Source organism: Mytilus galloprovincialis, chromosome 9 (genome assembly GCF_965363235.1).
Source record: "Mytilus galloprovincialis chromosome 9, xbMytGall1.hap1.1, whole genome shotgun sequence".
NCBI classification, from domain to species: Eukaryota; Metazoa; Mollusca; class Bivalvia; order Mytilida; family Mytilidae; genus Mytilus; species Mytilus galloprovincialis.
In genome coordinates this window covers 18,790,803-18,813,152 of record NC_134846.1, presented here as the reverse complement: position 1 = coordinate 18,813,152, position 22,350 = coordinate 18,790,803, and the positions used below count along the sequence as shown (strand labels likewise).

Below are 22,350 nucleotides of genomic sequence, written 5' to 3'. Positions count from 1 at the left end.
TAGGTAGAAATTATTTTTAAATTGTGAATAAACTTTAAGTCATATTTTCCACAGTTAGTATCTTTTGATAATAAAGAAATATACAAACAATGTTACAAAATATTCTGTTCTTTTAAGGATTTGTATACTATATATATTCTTGGTTCTTTACTATACAGTTTGAATTTTAGCTATAAACGTATCTTAAATAACTGCTCCGGTTTTCAACTCTCATGTTTTTAGTCCGTCCCTTGTTCGATATAACTTCCGGTATCGAAAATCGAAGACTTCTGAGATTTTTGTGTATGCAGGAACTAACCGTCTACAGTATTTTCCATGCTTAGATAGATTGTATTTGATGTAGAATCCAAAATATAATGTCTAAAACACCATGTAAATATTTTTTGTATTTCATTTCTGGTTAATGTTTTATTGAAAAAGTGCTCCCAACCAGACAAGAAATTAAGAAAGTGAAAGGAGAGTGGATACATAATATTATACACACACATATATATGCACATAAACCAGGGGTTGGCAATTGATTTTTGACCAGGTGAAACAAACAACTGAATATACAAGAAACGAATAAATTTTATCTATGACACATTGTAAATACAAACATGACAAAATCAATAAAAAATGCCGAAATCGATGGGTCACTGTGAAAACTGTTGAAATATGGAAAAATAAAGGTTGGCAGGTAGGTTAAACTTACATAAATGAAGAGATAAATGAAAAATGAACAGATTGATGCCCAATTTATATAATTCCAAGGCCGTCAGTCGGCACCAGAAGCGACGAAGCAGCGCATCTATATTGGGTGGGCAAATATCCACTTTTTGATATAGGACGAGCTCTGACGTCCCACGGCCCCAGCTTGTCTGACAAAACAGCCGTTGGACGTCAGAGTAATCTCGGACTATAAAATAAGGGGTGATATAATAAACAATGGCAGTGTATGCGCGTACCCACATGCGGGTATGTGTAGCCAAATTGGCCTTCATAGGCTGCGTGTACCCACAACTGATTTTATGATTAACTGTCACATGATCGGGAATAAAATGTGAAAGATACACGAAAATTATAAATCCTCATGAAAAGAATGAAATTATACTGAATTTTAATAAATATATATAATATATATATATATAGAGTCTATAAGAATCTACCAACCTGTAAACTTACTAGGTATTGGATCATTAAAATTGACAATACTACACAAACAGGAAAAATTATATGAGCCTAAAAGATTGTGTAACAATACCGATAAATAGATGGAAAACAAAACACTAAAAAGTGTTGAATATCATCGCACAAAGATGGAAAAACTGAACAGATGATATAAATTATACAATAATTGCAAATATTATATTATATTTCGGCTCAACAAATGGCCTTCATCAGTGTGAAAAGTTTTAACAATACTGATACATGATGTATAAGGTGTAAAAATAGATCAGTAATAATACAGGTAAGTTTCGGTCGATTGATTTTAATCCAAAATCCTGAATATCATAATATAAACATAAGACTGTAAATTTAATTATTTCTTTCTATTGATTCCCTCTGGATGAAGGACACCCGGTTCTTTTATCCAAATATATATATGATAAAAAACGAGTGTCAAAGTTATATTAATTTACGTTTGTCTTTCACTTTTTATTTCTGATGACAGTTTATTATAAAATTGGTTGCAGGTATGTGCAGCCTACGAAGGCCAATTTGACTACACATACGCGCATGCGGGGTATGCACAGACACTGCCATAAACAATATCAGAAAGTCAACCATGCATATCCTTGAACAAAATGATATAACAATGTAAACCTTGAACCAATGCCGCCAAATGAAATAATTTGCACAGGGAAAAGAAAGTAATTATGAAGAGTAATGTGGAACTGAAATATTTGTTATCAAGTAATTAATTTTGTTGTTCATGGACATGGTGAAAATTTATAGAAATTTACCCAACAGTTATCAAAGCTGGTATAAATAAATTAAAAACAGAGACCCGAGATATGACTTTTGAAAAAATTAAACAATGAATGACAAAAAAGCAAATAACAAATTGTATCAACTGGTCAAATTAATACTCGCAGTTACTGAAAGCTAGCATATAAGGCACAAAATGTGCACCAGAATTCAGTAACCTTGTTTTTTTTAACCCGCATTGACATAATGGTTACATTAGTTACATTTATACAAACTATCATAAATCATCATATTCAGAAATTCTCAAATCCTGGTACGTTTATAACCTCCTTTAATTCTAAATTCCATTTTAAACCGTAGTTAATTATGAAAAAATGATGACGACTTCACGCTCACATGACAAAATTATGTCTATGAGCTGATAAACAAAACGACGTCAGCCAATCAGAAGAGGCATTACATCCAAAATTAAATTATTTAATAATGAATAATTTGTAAGGGTTCCACGGAACCAAGTGTCTCGCCTTCTTTATGAATGTAACTTATGTTTTAAGAACTTTAACTGTAGACTGTATGTACATGTAATGTTAACAGGAAGAAAACTAAGTCCATATGTAATCATTGATAAGTAACATACAAAAAAATGGAAATATATTTTTACAAAATTTGCTTTTGCATACTAGCTTTTGATCATAAACAAGCTTCTGTCCGAGTTTGGTAGAAATCCAGGATAGTTTAAGAAAGTTATTAAAATTTTAAAAACTTTAACTACAGACATTGATAGAGTGAGTGTAATGTTAACTGGCAGAAAAACTAAGTCCATTTATAAGTCGAATACAGACATGACAGATAAACAGAATTTTTTTTTTACAAAATTTATTTCTAGACTCTATCTTATGATCATAAACAAGCTTCTGTCCAAGTTTGGTAGAAATACAGGATAGTTTTAGAAAGTTATTAAGATTTAAAAAAATTTAACCACAGAGTGAATATTTGTGGACGCCTACAACAGAATGTAGGATCTCTTTGTCTCGTTTTTTTGACAAAAGTCAACAGGGTCAAAGGCTGGACAAAAATCATGCATCATAATCATAAACCTACATTGTTTGAAGAAGAATACATTTGGGAACTTTTAATCACTATTTTGAAGAAATAAAAATCTGAAAACAATGTAAAGTACATGTATTTGCAAATGATTTGTGTCAGTATTTGCATACTTTACATCGAAAAAAGTGTTTAAACTTTTGAATTCCATTATTTTTTTTTAATTTGGTTGAGGGGGGGGGATGTTCTTCATTTCTATATTCTTTAGTTCTTTAAGGCATTTTCTCTACTTTATACATGTTATAGTATCCTTGCCTATTTTTAGATTTTAGCTAATAACATCATCCAGATGCTCTTTTTCATAAAGTTTAGTGAAGATTATTGTAGCATTGTTACAAAATTTACTTTTCAATTATTTTTCAGGAGATGTACATAAAACAAAACAAACAGTAAAGATAAAATACGATAATAAAGAAATGGCCAATTCTGGTGATGATGGGACAGACAAAAGTTTCCCTGTAAATTTTGTTCCATGTATGTCTCCAAGAGCATGTTCTAGTGCTGTGAGCACTGATTCTGTTGCTAGTGTTCCAGACTCCATACAACCCGAGGAAGAACATCGCTATGTTGAACTTTCCCATCCTGCTCAGCTTTTGTCTGGGTTAAGAGACCTTCAAAATCGAACACAATTTTGTGACGTTATAATTTCAGTGGACGGGCAGGAATTTCCATGCCATAAAGTGGTTTTATCTGCTTTTAGTCAGTATTTTAGGGCAATGTTTGGTGGAGGTTTGGCTGAAAGCCAACAAAGAAAAGTTTCACTGAATGGCGTTGAACCGGCTATGGTACAAACATTAATAGATTATGGTTATACGTCGGAGGTGGTAATTACGAGACAAAACGTCCAATCACTTTTATCTGCTGCTAATTTGTTAGAAATTATTCCAGTGAAAGAAGCTTGTTGTTTGTACCTCGAAAAAAACATGGATGAATTAAATTGTGTTGGTATACACTGCTTTGCCGAACTACATGCATGCTCGGAATTACAACAAAAATCAAAAGTTTACATTTTACACCATTTTCAGTCAGTATGGCAACATGAAGAATTTCTCGAATTAACCAAAGTGAAATTAGTGGAAATTTTATCTGACGATGATCTCAACATTGACAATGAAGAAATAGTTTATCATGCAGCCGTACGATGGCTTGACCATGATGTAGGAAATCGTAGGAATGGATTTGAGAGTGTTTTAGAATGTGTTCGTCTACCACTAGTCAGTTGTTATTTTATCCATGATCATGTCGAAAGCCATGAAGTTATAAAATGTTCACAAGCATGTCAAAAGCTTGTTAAGGAGGCCAAAGATTTTCATCTGTTGCAGGATAGGAGAGCTGAATTTTCTAGTCCACGTACAAAAGTTAGGAAATCTTCAGGTATGTAATGTGTCATATATCATGGGTATATATAGTTATATATACATACACTGTATACGAACATTGTCATGTTTGGTATTGCATTTCAATTCATATACATATGCACTATCTTTGTGTTACACATATTTAAAAATAAGTCGATGTGATATAATTGCCAAATGAGACAGCTCTCCATCTGAGACTAAATGACATAAATGTAAACAACTATACATACATATGTGTAAGTACATGTATGGCGTACATATTTTATTTGTACATGTACGTACAGCAATGAATTCTAATGCAATCTAGAAAAAAACACAATACATGTACATTGCTTAATCCTACATTTCAATACAAGTCACACAACACCATGAATATACATGTAGAAAACAAGTTGAAAACTGCTTCAACATGTTAAAGAATCACTTATATTTCAGCATAAAACAATGTATAATCATCAGATCATGTGGCCTTGAGATACATGTACAGTAGAGTTTCATTATTGATTTTTTATACAGATAAAACAGAAGTCATTGTAGCTGTAGGAGGGGAAGATGATAAAGTTGTACTTAGAAGTGTGGAGACCTATGACCCTAACACGTTGTCATGGAAACCATTGGCCTGTCTGCCATTTGCAATTAGTAAACATGGAATTGTATCAGCAGGTTTGTGTGTGGCATATATATGTATTCAGTCATAGGACAAAAGTGAGTTCTCACTAAAAAAAAATCCTATCATTTCAAAAAATAGATTCTATAAGATGCTGAAATGTCTGAAGATTTTTGGTTATTTGACCATAATTTTGGCGAGGTTTCGTTTTCATTATTTAACGAGTTAAAAACTAAATGCAAATTTTTACAATTTTAATTTGGTTAGAATATATAGCAAACTTTTTAAGAAATATTTTTCTTTGTGTTCACCTCGTCAGAAATTTAAATTTAGCATGAATAATATCATGGCGAAATAAACAATAAAACTTCAGACATTTCTGCATTTTATGGTATCTATTTTATAAAAATCGCCCATAGACAGTTACTTGTTGATAATTTTTTGAAAAATATCGATTTTAGTTGAAATATTATGATTGGACATTTTTTTTGTGACAAAACACTTTTGTCCAACGACTGTATGTTATAGATATGCTAACAGGTTGCCAAGGTTACAAAAAAGTTGTTGCTAGTCTTTGATAATAAATTTAAACATTATTTTTAGTAATCATACGAATTCCATGGGTATAAAACAAGAAGAGATGTTAGCTGACAATCTCACCAAGATATAATTACCTAAAATTCAGGCTCATATAGTCCACAGTTTTTTATTCCAAAAAATAAATTTTCCAGGCTGGCATGGCTGGGGGTGTGAATAACATAGTATGATAGGTAAGAAATAAGATAAAAATTTGATTTTGTTTGGTTTGTTTCACATTTTGCCATGATTTCACAGACTTGATTTTTTTTTAAACATAGCAATAGTTACAATAAGTCAAAGAATTACTGTTGATATTTTTTTTTTATTTTTTTGTGGATACCAATTTTCATGGATTGCAGAAACTTTCATGGTTTTGTCAAAGTCTGCATACAATCTGATAAAAAATTGTAATTTGTTGAACATCTAAATTCGTGGTTCACCTGTACATATACCTACAAAAACCATGTAAATTGATATCCAACAAATAATAAGTAATCTACAGTATTTTTTTATTCGGAAAGTCAGAGAAAGGCACCTTTTTGGGGATATAGGTTTACAACAGCTCTGGATTTGCCACAAGCCTATCACGAACAGTCCTTTTCTGCAAACTTAAAAATAACCTGAATTAATTCTTTTCTTTATAAAGTAAATATGTGTAGTTCAACTCTTTGTTTGTAAGAAAGAAATGGTAAGTTAAGTCTAAAAGATAGGTATATTTAACATCTAACTATCTAGAAGTTTGTCAACTCTGTGCCCTTTGCCTCCTTTGACAACAATGTTTTGACAGCTTGGAAATCAGAAGAAAAAAAAACATGTGAGCCAAAGTGTATCTTTGTTGGAGACAGCCTCACTTTAAAGGTTGAAACATTGAAACATTGAAACATTTTATTTCACTAAAGGCCTCACATGAGGCATGATAGTACAACAATATAACAAACATATTTACAAATGCATGAATAAATGGGAAGGTAAATATCATTTGTAAATTGACATTACAATTTTACAGAACTTGGCTAAGCCAATAAGAACAAATTTATCTTTGCTATTCATTAAATTAGAGAAGCTCATAGTATTTTTAATTTTACAAATATCTGCAGGCAAAAATTTCAGCCTTTCAGCATTAAAGAAAGTACAATCATATATATAATGAAATTCATCTCCTAACACATTGCTGTTACATAAATCACATATTCTTTCTGATCTATCAATGCTATAAAATCTACCACATTCAATAGGTAACCTATGACTACTGCATCTATATTTACACAAATTAATTCTAAGATCAAAAGGCAATGTAGTTAAATAATCTTCAAAACCAAACTCAGACTTATACATTCTATAATTTAAACATTTTGAGGTATTAAATATCTGAGCCTTCCATTCATTTACAAACAAATTGTGGTAATAGTGTTTCACATTTTTAGACAACTGACAATTTGTATCTATATATTGATTATTCCAGGCATTAATAAAACCACATTCAGATATAATATCTTTTACACAATTCAACCACTTAGAGTGGTAAACATTACCAGAATCAAGTTTATATAGCATTTCATACAATGTTCGAGAAATTTTCTCTTTTTTGCCAGTAACAATACGTTTCCAAAAACCAACCATTCTTGCTTTAATATTAACAGACATTGGTACTCTACCTAGTTCACCATATACAATGCAATTAGGTGTACATTTTTTAACTTTCATTATATATTTACAAAATTCTAAGTGCAGTGATTCAATAACATCATTTTTCTCATACCCCCAAACTTCTGCACCGTACATTAATATAGGGGCAACCATAGCATCAAAAAGTTGTAATAATACATCAATAGGTGAATACAATTTTCTTGCCTTACGTAATACATAAAACATTGCTTTTCTGGCTTGTTGAACCAGTCTAGATTTATTAACATGAAAAGTACCTTTTCTAGAAAATACAATACCTAAATATTGAAATTCATCAATAACAGATAAACGGTCAATATTATATGTAAAATGAACATTATCAGCCTGTCGGCTTTTAGAAAATATAACAACATTGGTTTTTTCAGTATTTACTTTGAGATTCCATGTTTCACAATATAAATACATTGCATTCAATGCTGATTGTAACTCAACTGCAGATTCTGCAAAAATGACTGTGTCATCCGCATATAACAACAGATACAATTTAAAATACACTTCAATATCATCATTGTCAAACAATAAATGAGACATATTACAAACATCATTCAGACCACTATAAGCATGTGACATAAACTCAGTCAAATCATTAAGAAAAATAGAAAATAATAGGGGCGAAAGGTTTTCACCCTGCCTCACACCAATATTAGATGCAAAAAAATCTGAACAATTAGATCCATCTCTTACACAAGATTTTTTGCATTTTTATACAAGTTTTGTAATACAATCAGCAATTTACCATCTATACCATTGCGTAACAATTTTTGCCATAATAATATTCTGTTGACAGAGTCAAAAGCCTTACGAAAATCAACAAAAGCACAATACAATTTTTTTCTTCTAAATAAATACAAATCAATGAGACATTTCAAGTTAAAGATATGATCAACAGTGCCATACCCCTTTCTGAAGCCTGCCTGTTCTTCGCATAATAATCCTAAACTTTCCAAATAATTGAACAATCTATTATTCAAAATACATGTAAACAATTTTCCATAACAGCTCAATATTGTAATACCTCTATAGTTGTCAGCATTTGCAGGATCACCTTTCTTTTTAAATATAGGGCAGATAAAACCCTTTGACCATGAGTCCGGTATAATACCACTATCAAATACAATATTAAATATTTTCAAAAATACAGGCATAAGTTTACAAGCTGCATGTTTCAAAAATTCATTAAGTATCATGTCATCGCTACATGCTTTGTTATTTTTCAAAGACTTAATTGCATTTACAACTTCTTGTTCACAAATAGACTGATTAATTACAGTATTATACTCGCTAATATTCTCTGGTAATACAACATCAATATCATTTTCTACATTATTCAAATTTTTAAAATGGTTAAAAAATAAATCAAGAGCAACCTTCTGAGATACATTTTTACCTTTCTCACAGCCCTTGTTTAACAATGACCAATAAGACTAATATTGTTATTACAGGTGACAGTTATCTTTTCCTGGCTGGGGGTGAATACCCTGATGGTTCAGCAAACAAAAGTGTAATGAGATATGACCCCTGTCTGGATGTTTGGACAGAAGTAGCACCAATGAATATAGCTAGATCTGAACTAGGTAAGGTATGAGATATGACCCCTGTCTGAATGTGTGGAAAGCTAGATCTGAACTACGTAAGGTATAAGATATGACCCCTGTCTGGATGTGTGGACAGAAGTAGCGCCAATGAACATAGCCAGATCTGAACTAGGTAAAGCAATGAAGGGCTAGACTGCCTTTGTAACAATAATTTTCTGTGGATGTTGGCAAATATTTTGAAGGGTTAGATTTCACATTCTATCAGTCTGTTACTAAGAAAGCCACCATTTTGAAATCCTATTTTTTTGGGTATGTTAGTTCTTAAAAAATAAACAAGAAAGTCACAGTTTGACCTCAAAATTTTCTTTTAATCAATATTGTAACCATTCTAAAGTGTACAAAAAGTATAAATATGTCTAGTGATTATGTTTGACATCCATAGTATACATAGAACACACATTGTTTAGATACTAAAGACGATGCAGCAGTTTCACAGACTTTTTTTATTTATAGCATTTTTAAGCCAAAATATTTATTAAATCAAATTTATTTTAGTATGTGGCGTTAATATTTAAATTATTTCCATCTCTCTAGATATGTATGTCTTTTCAGGTTTATTGTAATTTAGTTGCTATCTCATTAATATATTTCATGCATCTTATTTATATTTAATGATATTATTATCATGATCTCATTTGGGTATAAGTTCAGACTAGTACTTTTCTTTTACCCAGTATGATGTAAAGTGTACAATGGGAGATAACTCAATTTATAAATTATTGCACTTTTTACAAGTTTTATATAGCTTTCAAGAGCACAATTATTTGTAATGCATTTTCCAAAGGATATTTTCTGGATTTTTAGAACCTAATCAGATAGATAAGCTTTCAATCAAAAGTAATTTTAATTGTGTATCATCCAATCAGAAGCCATACCAGATTCTTTTCTGTCTACTCAAAATCTCAAAATGAACACAAATAATTGTGCTCTTGTAAACTATATAGTAGAAGAATATTACAGAATTATGCAGGTCTGGTGATGTTAGATGGATTTATGTATGCGATAGGGGGCTGGGATGGTAATGTTATATTGGACAGTGTAGAATATTACAAAATTATTTTCTTTGCAGGCTTGGTGATGTTAGATGGATTTATGTATGCGATAGGGGGCTGGGATGGTAATGTTAGATTAGACAGTGTAGAGTATTACAGAATTATTTTCTTTGCAGGTTTGGTGATGTTAGATGGATTTATGTATGCTATAGGGGGCTGGGATGGTAATGTTAGATTAGACAGTGTAGAGTATTACAGAATTATTTTCTTTGCAGGTTTGGTGATGTTAGATGGATATATGTATGCTATAGGGGGCTAGGATGGTAACGTTAGATTGGACAGTGTAGAATATTATAATATATCAACATTTTCTTTGCAGGCTTGGTGATGTTAGATGGATTTATGTATGCTATAGGGGGCTGGGATGGTAATGTTAGATTGGACAGTGTAGAGTATTACAGAATTATTTTCTTTGCAGGTTTGGTGATGTTAGATGGATTTATGTATGCTATAGGGGGCTGGGATGGTAACGTTATATTGGACAGTGTAGAGTATTACAAAATTATTTTCTTTGCAGGTTTGGTGATGTTAGATGGATTTATGTATGCTATAGGGGGCTGGGATGGTAATGTTAGATTGGACAGTGTTGAGTATTACAACATAGAAACCAATGTTTGGACCATTATACCACCAATGAAGATAGCACTTACCAGTCCTGCATGTGTATCTCTGAATGGCATGTTATATGTGACAGGTAACTTTTGAAATTTGCATGCTTACGTAAAAAACTTATATTTACATTATTCAGACTTTTAGGGTGGAAATAACCAGAATTATGCCTTTACATTTAAAAAATGAGTATGAACATAGATACAGAAATTCTTATACATTTTATGTGTAAAAAGTAATTTTATTTTAACAAAACATATTTTTTATGGTCCATTTATGGGCATTATGTTTTATGGTCTGTGTGTCCATATGTTTGTCCGTCTGACAGTTCATCCATCCATTCCTCTGTCTGTTCCTCTGTCTGTCTGTCCCACTTTAGGTTTTTGTTCAATGTAGTTTTTGATGAAGTTGAAGTCCTATCAACTTTAAACTTAGTACACATTTTCTCTATGATGTGATCTTTCTAATTTTAATGCCAAAATAGAGTTTTGAACCTAATTTCAAGGTCCACATAGAACATAGAAAATGATAGTGCGAGATGGGCGTCCGTGTACTATGGCCACATTCTTGTAAGGGAATAAGATATAAATTGCTTACCTCCCACAATGCTCTGACCTAGATTTTGCTCCCATAGATATACATGTATATGTTTACTAGCCGCATTGCTCTGACCTATATTTTGCTCCCCTAAATGTACATGTTAATGTAATTAGGATTTCTAAACATGAATTCATGTACATGTAGTGGTATTTTATCATTAATTAATGCGCCATATCCTTTTTCTTCAATTATTCCAATGCTTTGTAGGTGGCGCTGTGTTAGAAGATGGAGATGGAATTGACATTGTGCAGCTATTTAATCCACGTACCCAGACGTGGAGTGAAATGAGGTCAATGAAGATTCCACGGTCTGGTTCAGGTGCCTGTGTACTGGATGGAAAAATCTATGTCATAGGTAGAAAACAGTTCTCTTGTCTATACGGAAAGAAGATAATTCTTGAGAAAAAAGATCAAGTCAAACAGCAGACTATTAAAATATTTTAGAAATGAGAGATAACTCATTTTCTCTAAAAAATAATTTAGAAATCTATGTAAATATATTTTAGAAATGGGAGATAACTCTTTAAAAATATAAAGAGACAACTATATCTCCATAAAGCATATCTTTTGGAAAGGGAGATGACTCTTTCAACTTTGTAGTTAATATATCATGTCAAACTCTTTAGAAAACTGTTCTCTTGAATATATGAAAGGGAGATAATTCTTTACAAAACTCTTTATCTCTAAAAATGTGTTAGAAATTGGAGATAACGCTAAACCCAATTAGACAATATATCTTGCCAAATGGAAGATAACTATATCTCCTTTGAATATATCTTGGGCAAAGGGAGATATCTCTTAACCTCTGTAGAAAATATATTTCTCAAATGACAGATAGCTCATTTAGCTCTGTAATAATATCTGCAGCTATGGGAGATAACTCGTATACTCTAAAAATATTTTCAAAAATAGATTATAGCTGTTATAATCTCCAAAGCGCTAATTCTATACAGACTAGAGACAACTTGTAAGCTCTGTTAAACATTTTATTTAAATTGGAAGTTGCAGTTGTATAAGTTAAGTAAATTTAGCAATTGATTTGAACTTCTGACAGCTTTTAGGTTTCTTTTTGCAAATTAAATTTTTTTGTCTCATTGATTTTTTGTAACTGCAGTAAACATGACATTTTTGTCCATTGATCAATAATAACAATGATAAGTGCTAACATTTCTTAGTTAACAGTAATAAAAAAAAATTATTATAATAGTTACAATTATTTCCCTTGGCTGCAATGTGTGTGCAAGCAAATCTGACTGATGGAATGAACAAGGCTAAAAGAAATGAAAATAGTTCTGAAAACAACTTTTTCTAAAGTCTAGTATTAATCATTTGTCAATGTAACAAGTTAACTATGATTGATTGATGATAGAATTTGTCAACAATTCTCAAACTCAAAATTTCTTAAATGGAAAGCGGCAATTTTTTTTGGTAAATTACCTAATTCTTATAATTTTGTAGGAGGATGGCATGCTTCCACAGAAAACACAAAGAGAGTAGAATGTTATGACCCGAAGATGAACACATGGATAGAAAGATGTCCTCTTCATGAGAGAAGATATAGGCCAGGTGTAGCCGTGGTCGGTGGTAAAATATATGCCTGCGGGGGCGAAGAAGGATGGGACAGGTATGTTTAAAAAATCCACATAATGCTTTTTAAGTGATTTTCATTATGAAATCTTTCAGTGGTACTGTTTGTTCAGACATTTTTACGATGTTTGTTTTCATTATTACCAAAAAATTCAGACATAATGTTTTCAAAAAATGAAAACCAGACATTTCAAATCTGAATAGCTTTATTTGTAAAGCCTCGGTCACACCTTACCGGATAGCACGAACGGACGCCTAACGGATGAAAATATAAGTTGTCCGTTGACAAAATTGTTATCCGTTGGGAGTCCGTTGATGTACTGACCGAATAAAACGGACGTTCAACGGATGCATAACGGACACACACCGGATATGCAACGTACGAGAAACGGACACGTACCGGACAGAACGGATGTCAAACGTACATCCAACGGACGAGTAATGCATAAAACGGACACCTAACGGAAGCGTACCGGATAAAACGGATGAACAAGATATACGGAAAAATCAAAGGCGACAATTATAATACATGTAAATCGAATACATATTCAAAATGTTTCTATGTAACTAGTTTTGGTTTGTTCTTCAAAAATTCTGCCAAAGGGCAGTGTCTGGCCTGAATAAGAACTGCTTGATTGTGAAGGCGTGCCTATACTCTTAAGATCGATTATGAATAAAAAGAATTCATGAACCTTAAGAAATCTGACATACCAATAATTGGCATTTCTAAATTTTCAATTGGCATTTATCCGTTTCAGATCCGTTCATCATCCGTTTTATCTGTTATACGTCCGGTAGAAGTCCGTTTCTCATCCGTTCAACGTCCGTTTTATCCGTTAAACGTCCGGTAGAAGTCCGTTGGTGAATTTATCTTCCAGACCTCCAACGGATGTATAACAGACACGTAACGGATACAAAACGGACGAGTACTGTACAAAACAGACGCCTAACGGACGTTCAACGGACATTTTATCCGTTGGACGTCCGTTCAAAGTTTTGAACATGCACAAAATTTTCCACCAGACAGAACGGACGTCGACAGATAAAACGTACGCTTAACGGACATGCAACGGACATGGACGGACGTCTAACGGATAAGAACAGACGTCTAACGGCCATGAATGGATTGAAAAAAGTTATCCGTTAGGCGTTCGTTCGAGCTATCCGGTAAGGTGTGACCGAGGCTTAAGCAGAATTTACCCAAAACATAATAATCAATCTTGCAAGTGTGTACATTGTTCAATTAGCACAATGATAAATGCTCTTAAAAATCTCTTAAGAATGTACATACATGTAGGTCAGGTTTAGGAATTTATGTCAGATTTTTGGATTCCTTGGATTTTTTCCTACGATACAGGGTAAAATATTTTGCCCCATAACACCCTTTTTTCTTTTCATATAAGAATTTAATAGCTCATACAAGGGTCATTTACAAAAATTAAGCAGATTCTAGATTTTTTTTCTTTCGATTTGAGACCCAAATAATACCAATGCAAATATAAGGTAAAAGTCCAAGTCAACTATTTCCGAGCATTTTAAAAAAAAAAATCTTAAAAAGAAGCTCTATAGGTCAGGTTTAGGAATTTATGTCAGATTTTTGGATTCCTTGGATTTTTTCCTACGATACAGGGTAAAATATTTTGCCCCATAACACCCTTTTTTCTTTTCATATAAGAATTTAATAGCTCATACAAGGGTCATTTACAAAAATTAAGCAGATTCTAGATTTTTTTTCTTTCGATTTGAGACCCAAATAATACCAATGCAAATATAAGGTAAAAGTCCAAGTCAACTATTTCCGAGCATTTAAAAAAAAAAATCTTAAAAAGAAGCTCTATAACCTATTACTTTTTTTGGCTTATTTTGTTCTTTAACTAAAGCTCTTCTGACTTATAGTATCAATTTTAAATTCTAAATTTTTTTAATTTCACCTTAGTACATCCTCAACTTACAGTATTTAGATAAAAAGAGATGTAGAGTATATCTCATTAAGAGATTTATAATAAACCCAATGACACAAAAAAAAACCAAAAAAAAAAAGCATCTTGAGGTAAACATACAGTCATAGGTAGTTTGTAAAGCTTTAAATTTTTCCTGTGACTAAAAATGTACCAAGTCAGGAATATGACAGTTGTTATCCATTAGTTTGATGTGTTTGAGCTTTTGATTTTGCCATTTGATTAGGGACTTTCCGTTTTCCTCGGAGTTTGGTATTTTTGTGATTTTACTTTTTACATAAATTGAACAGAGACTTTCAAAGCTAATATAATATAAATTCTCCAAAAAGACAGATAAAAAAAAAATTTAGAGTATTTAACAGCAACAAGCACTGCTAGGAAATGTATGACTTATTATTTTGATAGTTAATTTTTTTTAAATTAGCAACAATTTTATTTGTTTAAAAAAAATTAATATATAGCTCTGAATCTATTTACATATTATTCATTCATTTGATATTTCAGATATCATGATACAATTGAATGCTATGATCCTATAACTGACAGCTGGGAAATTATCGGTGAAATGCAAACAAGTCGTAGTTGGTTAAGCTGTGTTTCCATGGTGATAAGAAAAGATCTGATTGGCAAGGACAGAAATACAACACACCAGTGCACTGTCTAATGTAATGGCAGCCACTAAAAATAAAATAAGCATAATGTGATTATAAATTTATGAAACCATGTGATTACATTGAGAAATACCATTGGAGGTTCACTAATTGATTGCGAATCAATGTGTGTTCTTGTACTTTTGATCTCTGTTTCCAACCGTAGGCTTGAGGATGAATGCCGAACTGTTTCAAAATACCAAGCTTTTTAAAAGACTGTTATTAATTGATAGAATACTGTGGATTCATTATTATTCCTTGAATACCAATTTTTGTGATTTCTTGGGTACAGGTGAACCACAAATTCAAATTTTCAACGAATTGCAAATTTTATATAGGCTTTGTATGCACAGATTGGCAAAACCATGAAATTAAATATCCATCGAAAAATGTACATTTTCCTCAATCCACAACAAAATTGATACCCACGGAAATAAATGAAGCCATAGTATAAATAATGGAACTCAAAAGCAGAGAAAAATGAAGGTCTGTGTACTTGCTTTTGAGATATAAGATATTGAAAATTAGGAAGGAAATGATTCTCTCTAGATTTTTCATACTGGCCTTTTTTCTTCTTTCAAAAACTATAAAAAAATAACTAGGATTTTATAAGATTTTAAAAGTATATGTAATCAAATTATAAGAAGAAAAGTAGGTGTTAGCAGGTATAATTGATATTGGCACTTCACGGAAAAAAACCCAAAGGAGTCTGAATATTAGACAAAAAAAGAACAACGATATCAGCGAACATGTTTAAATGAGTTTATATTGTCTGTTATTGATTGACAGATAATTAGTGCATCTAAATTTCCAATGCAGGACTAGCCTTTTAAGGTGGTACCTAACACTACAGGGAGATAACTCTGTAAAATCTGCTAAACGTTTTAATTACATTGTATTTCTAAGGAAATTTTAAGCTTCCCCATGATCAAAATAAGTGTATGCCAAACTGCTATACAACCAGTGCAATTTTTCTGATGAAATGGTTGGTTCAAATTTTTGAAAATTTCTGTATTTTTTTCAAAGGGTCAAAGTAAATCATTTGTCAAAATTTTATGAAAATTAAACAAGCCAATTAAATTTTAGTGAAAGTGTTGGGTACCACCTTAAATTACTTTGGAAGCTATATTATTCATTGGATTCAAACTTTCTGGAATTTATAAGTATAGGTTAAACACACATTTAGGTGTGCTATGAGTACAAATTTTCTATATGCTTGTTTGCAAACTTTGAAAAAAGCACAAACACTAATATCCAAGAAAATACCATTTTTTATCAGTCCGCTAAAACTAAATTAAGGGGGAACAAAATTTATCCACAGTATGTTCAACATATAAGGAAATATTTTTTCATTTACAAAAAGAATTTTTTTCCTGATTTTTCAATATCACAATCACCTGACAATAGAAGAAGTTTGTAGTCACTGAAGGTAGCCTGTGCTAATGTGAGGTCAGTTGTTTAATAGTCAGTGAGCGCAAATTTGTATACACCATCTGGAACCGTCATTACTGAAGGCAGATAGTACTAAGTTAGTCTACTCTAATTATGAAACTAGTGACAATGTGAAGAATTAAACTATTTTTATTTTGGAATAGACATTGAAGTTTTGAATGATAAGTTTAACCAAGCATATCATCATACATATTTTTATCTAATTGAGAAAACCAACTAGGTTACATGTTCTTTTTTTCAAGGGGTGGGGGGTTCAACATCAATCAATGAATTGATGGATCACAGTTTGAATAAAATCATGTGCCAAAGTTTCAATTTGAAAAAAAAACCACCAATCTTGTGTAATTTATTCTGCATTTATTTAGTAATGAATTGTTAAGGGGGTAAAGAAAACTCATAAGGGAGTTATCTCTTAAAAAATCAGCTGAATGTTTTAATCACATATTATTAGTAAAGAGAAATCAAGCTTCTTAATGATCAAAATTAGTATTTGTAAAACTGCTATATATCCAATAAAATTACTCCTGTTAATTTTGTGGTTCAAGTTTTTTGAAATTTTTATATTTTTGTTAACAGGACAAGTAACTTCTTTGTCAATTTTTTTTGAAAATTAAACAAGCCAAATCTTTGTTAGTCATAGTGTTTGGTACCCCCTTAATTATAGATGTAAGTATTAAGAATACTATTTTAGCTGATACATTCAAATGCGTAATATTTCCATCCAGCTAATAAATATATATAGTTAACGCTATTTTATGTATTTTACCTAAGATTTTTTTGTGATAATTGTTCAAATCATGCGTCTGCTATTAGCTACTATGGGTCGAATGCTATTGTCAATGTACACATCAAAGACATCATAAGCAAAATAGCAATAAACAGATTATCAATGGTCTTTCAAACTCAAGGATGTTTCTCACTGACGTTGCGTCTCAGGGTTGTTGCCCTTTAATGAGATTGTAGCTGTGAAAAACTCTCTTGTCTAAAAAACCCTCGGTAATCTATAAATATTCCAGTAATTGTAAACAGTAAGCTCCGAAATTGAAAGAATAATTTTTCACAATCTGCAAGTTTGCATTTATTTTTGTAACAGTTCATTACTGTTAATATATTCATGCAATATGAGATGAGAGGTTAATTTTTCATTCATGAATAGATTTACGTTATATATGAAAATATATGTCAATTTTTAGCTAAAAATGATAACTTAAACGGCTAATTTTGTGTAGATGATAGGTCATTGATCTCAGCTGTTAAATTAATTATTTTTTATGCCCCACCTACAATAGTAGCGGGGCATTATGTTTTCTGGTCTGTGCATCCGTTTGTCTGTTCGTCCGTTCGTTCGTCTGTTCATCTGTTTATTCGTCCGTCTGTCCTGCTTCAGGTTAAAGTTTTTGATCAAGGTAGTTTCTGATGAAGTTGAAGTCCAATCAACTTAATACACATGTTCCCTATGATAAGATCTTTCTAATTTAAATGCCAAATTAGATTTTTGACCCCAATTTCACGGTCCACTGAATATAGAAAATGATAGTGCGAATGGGGCATCTATGGACACATTCTTGTTTTATGCAGGAGAGGGGGTGGGGATTATGAATTTGTCATGCTGTTTAGTAGTGTGTCTGTTGTTGAAGACTATAGGTTGACCTATGTCTTATCATGTGTTGTGTGTTAACATTTCTGTCTCATTGATGTATACAAATTATCTCCCTTGATTCATATTGAATACTGAGTGTTTTAATGTGACTTTGTCCAACTTTCATAAGGGATATTTCCCTTAAAAGTAAATTTTTTGACTCACATTTTATTTTGGTGAGTTCATGTTACATATACTTTTATTATAGTTCAAATGTATATCAATATTTTTTTTGACTCCATTTTGTATGTGAAAAGAGTTGAATCAAATTGCAGATTTTTTTTTAATATATATTTCATATTCTCAAGGAGAATAACTCTGTAAAACCCAGCAAAGTGAATTGAAAGTATTAAATTGACATTCAATGTCATCAGGTATAATCTCTGATCAATTGTCAACGTATATTTGTTCCGCCTAATACTTGAAACTTTATTATAAACAATGTCATAATTTCTGTTCCTGTTGGAACAAATATTATATACCTTTCAAATACTGTAATATTTGTTCCAATGGAAATAATATAACAGAATATTTCTTCCACTTGGAAGTTATATTATGAAGGAACTTTTATTTTATGACAACCTATTCCATTGCAATTTTCAAAATAATGAAAAAATTAGGAAACATATCTTGTTTTACAGTATCCTATGTAGACAATGTAAAGAGATCTGTTTGAGACAATTTTACAAGCATTACAAAACATCTGACATATAAAGTTCATTAAGGTGGTACCCAACACTTTAACTAAAATTAATTTGGCTCGTTTAATTTTCTTAAAATTTTGACAAAGTATTTACTTTGACCCTTTGACAAAAATATAAAAAAATTTAAAATTTTGAACCAACCGTTTTATCAGAAAAATTACACTAGTTATATAGCAGTTTGACAAACACTTATTTTGATCATTGAGAAGCTTAATATCCTTTTAACAACACAACGTAATTAAAACGTATAGCTGATTTTAAAGAGTTATCTCCCTGTAGTGTTAGGTACCACCTTAATTGATTAAATATCACAGGGAACAACACTGCTTCTTATAAAAAAAGACATATTATATTTCAATTGAAATTTTTTTGGTCCTTTTAAAAGTGTCAATGTTGAGTGACCAGGTTATGTTAAACTGGATGGGTATTATATTAAACATACTACAACTGAAGCTTGCATGCGGTTTTATGCTATTTTTTTAACCTTATGTTGAAATATCATTGGTGATTATATTGGAATTGTTAAAGAAAAAGATGTCATATCATGTAATGTCAGGGAGGAGATTATTTTTCTATGCTCAGATCAGGGATACTTTCATTATAATCTTTAACTTCCGTAAGAATAATTGTGTATTTGTATGAAGTTATGATGTTATTTTTAATAACACCAGTATTAATATTATTGTTTTGATTTGAATAATGTTAATTGCATTACTGTTAATCAGATTTAGCATTTTCTACTCACTAACTTTCCAGTCCAACGATGTCCAATCAAATCATATGTAGTATTGTATGAGGTAAGCATTACTAAAATTCTATGTAAAGGCTAGCGGTTTCAGTTAAAAAAAAATCAAGACTTTCTTGCGACTCGAGGTAATGACAATCTAAAATCACCATCACACATTAGACAAAGTGATCACTAAAACTTATTTTAGTTTGTGCACTGTACACTGTACATTTATCTGTATTGATCAATGTACTGTACATTGTACATGTATCTGTATTGGTCAATGTACTGTACATTGTACATGTATCTGTATTGATCAATGTACTGTACATTGTACATGTATCTGTATTGGTCAATGTACTGTACATTGTACATGTATCTGTATTGATCAATGTACTGTACATTGTACATGTATCTTTATTGATCAATGTACTGTACATTGTACATGTATCTGTATTGATCAATGTACTGTACATTGTACATGTATCTGTATTGATCAATGTACTGTACATTGTACATGTATCTGTATTTATCAATGTACTGTACATGCAAGGTTTGTTAAAGTAAACAAAATGAATGTCCAATCTATAGGTAGTACATGATTGCTCTGACTCCTTTTTTGGAACATACTTGTAGCAATCTTAGACTACTCCATACCGGAGGCCAAAGCTGAAATTTAGCAAAATCTAACTGAACTGTATGGTACTATGGATCTAATCATTTGTTGCCGATATCAGCTTTTCTGTATTGAGGCAAAAATGCATTTTGATGAATATATGATTTTAAATGACTTTAACAAATTCTGCATACTAACTATCAAATGAAATTTGTATTTGCTTAAGCACTTAGGGTCAAGGAACAGTAAATTCGTTTTTTTAAGAAAAAATGATGTGTTTATAATTGAAGATTTTATGATTTTATGGCAAATTAATGAACTATTTTCTCTCAGTGTTCTCAGATTTTATGTACTTTCAAAATACAAATGTCCTCCTGTTTTGATAAAATCATACAATAATATTTGAGAAAACAAGAAATATAAAATGCATTTTTCTTCTGTTTGTAGGTATACTTCAGCAAGACCAAAGTTTTATGCAAAATGTTACCAAAATCTGTGACATCCCATTCATTTACTTACTATACCATAATTTGTTCATCTTTTCATAGAGAATTCACGATTTCTAGTACTGTTAAGGTGGTACCTAACACTACAGGGAGATAACTCCGTAAAATCAGCTAAACGTTTTAATTACGTTGTGTTGTTAAGGGAATATTAAGCTTCTCAATGATCAAAATAAGTGTTTGTCAATTTGCTATATAACCAGTGTAATTTTTCCGATAAAACGGTTGGTTCAAATTTTTTGAAATTTTTATATTTTTGTCAAAGGGTCAACATGGTCAAAGTGAATACTTTGTCAAAATTTTATGAAAATTAAACGAGCCAAATTAATTTTAGTGAAAGTGTTGGGTACCACCTTAATTATTCAGAAATTATTGGTTGCATTTAGAAGACTGGACAAAAATGAGAGATTAATTATTGTAATTTCAGGAAAATCTGCACACACTTATATCATGTATATGTATCTGCCTTATGGACGGGAGTTCTTATTATTGCAAAAAATCAACATGTCTTATTATTTGCATTTTTAAAAACCTCACAATCATTTCTGAATTTACAGTATTCCCTTCAGTGGTTATGACTAACATTATTTACTGTGTATATGTATCATGAATGTAGATTCGACTACTGCAGCCAATCAATCTCATTAAAATACAGATCCTGTGTCCCAGTTTTGTTTATAAGGATCTGACAACACTCTTATTCTTTCTTAATTTTTGGTCCTCAATGCTATTCAACTGCATGCTTTATTTGGCTTTTTTAATTTTTCTTTGTTTCGAGCGTCGACGATGAGTCTTTTGAAATTTGGGCTCTGTTAATTATTACATCAGCCAATAAAATTTCAGCCTTCAAATATTTGAAAGTGTGATTCATTTCGACAAAACCAGAAAATTTTGAAAAATCTTCAAAAACAGAAATTACTTCTGGTCCTTGTAATCAATTAGTAGACTTATGATCTATATTTTAATCAAAGTGGCGGTCAATTGGTTTCAACAGATCCCAGTTAATGTGGATTGTCAATTTCATAACAGATGCTTTGCCAAGCATTGTCATTGTTTGAAAATTGTGATGCAGAGAGTTGAGAGTTGTTTTAATCCATGTTAAGATATGGTAGACTTATTTACTTTTAATTTAATGACTTTTATGGAACATGTCACCAAATGTAAATGTTCTGAAGATCTGCAATAAATGTTTCTTTTCATGCAAAGCATGATGATTTCAGAATTTGTCATTTTATTTAGCTCACCTGGCCCAATAGTCTAATAACTAGTCTACCAGTAATCACTTGGCATCTTTTCTTTATATAAGAAGGAAGCGCTTCATTCTAAAAATGTAAGAACGGTCAAGGCTTTTACAACCCTATTAAATTACTAAAAGAAGCATTAAATACTTATAATTACATTTTTTTGATAGGAT

General features: G+C 31.3%; 1 protein-coding gene across 1 annotated transcript; it reads left to right on the top strand.

Moving 5' to 3' along the window:
* The first annotated feature begins 238 nt into the window (after positions 1-238).
* LOC143044559 (kelch-like protein 24) lies at positions 239-22,150 on the top strand. Its single transcript, XM_076216622.1, has 8 exons — positions 239-372; positions 3,379-4,389; positions 4,890-5,036; positions 8,688-8,819; positions 10,410-10,586; positions 11,309-11,455; positions 12,559-12,724; positions 15,150-22,150. The coding sequence occupies exons 2-8, from the start codon at positions 3,432-3,434 to the stop codon at positions 15,307-15,309; spliced, it is 1,887 nt and encodes a 628-aa protein (XP_076072737.1). The 5' UTR covers positions 239-372; positions 3,379-3,431; the 3' UTR covers positions 15,310-22,150.
* The last annotated feature ends 200 nt before the right edge of the window (positions 22,151-22,350 follow it).

What these genes read in the sequence shown, in the direction of transcription:
- LOC143044559 (XM_076216622.1), top strand. Translation starts at nt 3,432, where the DNA reads ATGGCCAATTCTGGTGATGATGGGACAGACAAAAGTTTCCCTGTAAAT. An exon ending in ACATGGAATTGTATCAGCAG is followed by an intron (nt 5,037 to 8,687) that starts GTTTGTGTGTGG and finishes TTGTTATTACAG; the next exon opens with GTGACAGTTATCTTTTCCTG. An exon ending in TGGCATGTTATATGTGACAG is followed by an intron (nt 10,587 to 11,308) that starts GTAACTTTTGAA and finishes AATGCTTTGTAG; the next exon opens with GTGGCGCTGTGTTAGAAGAT.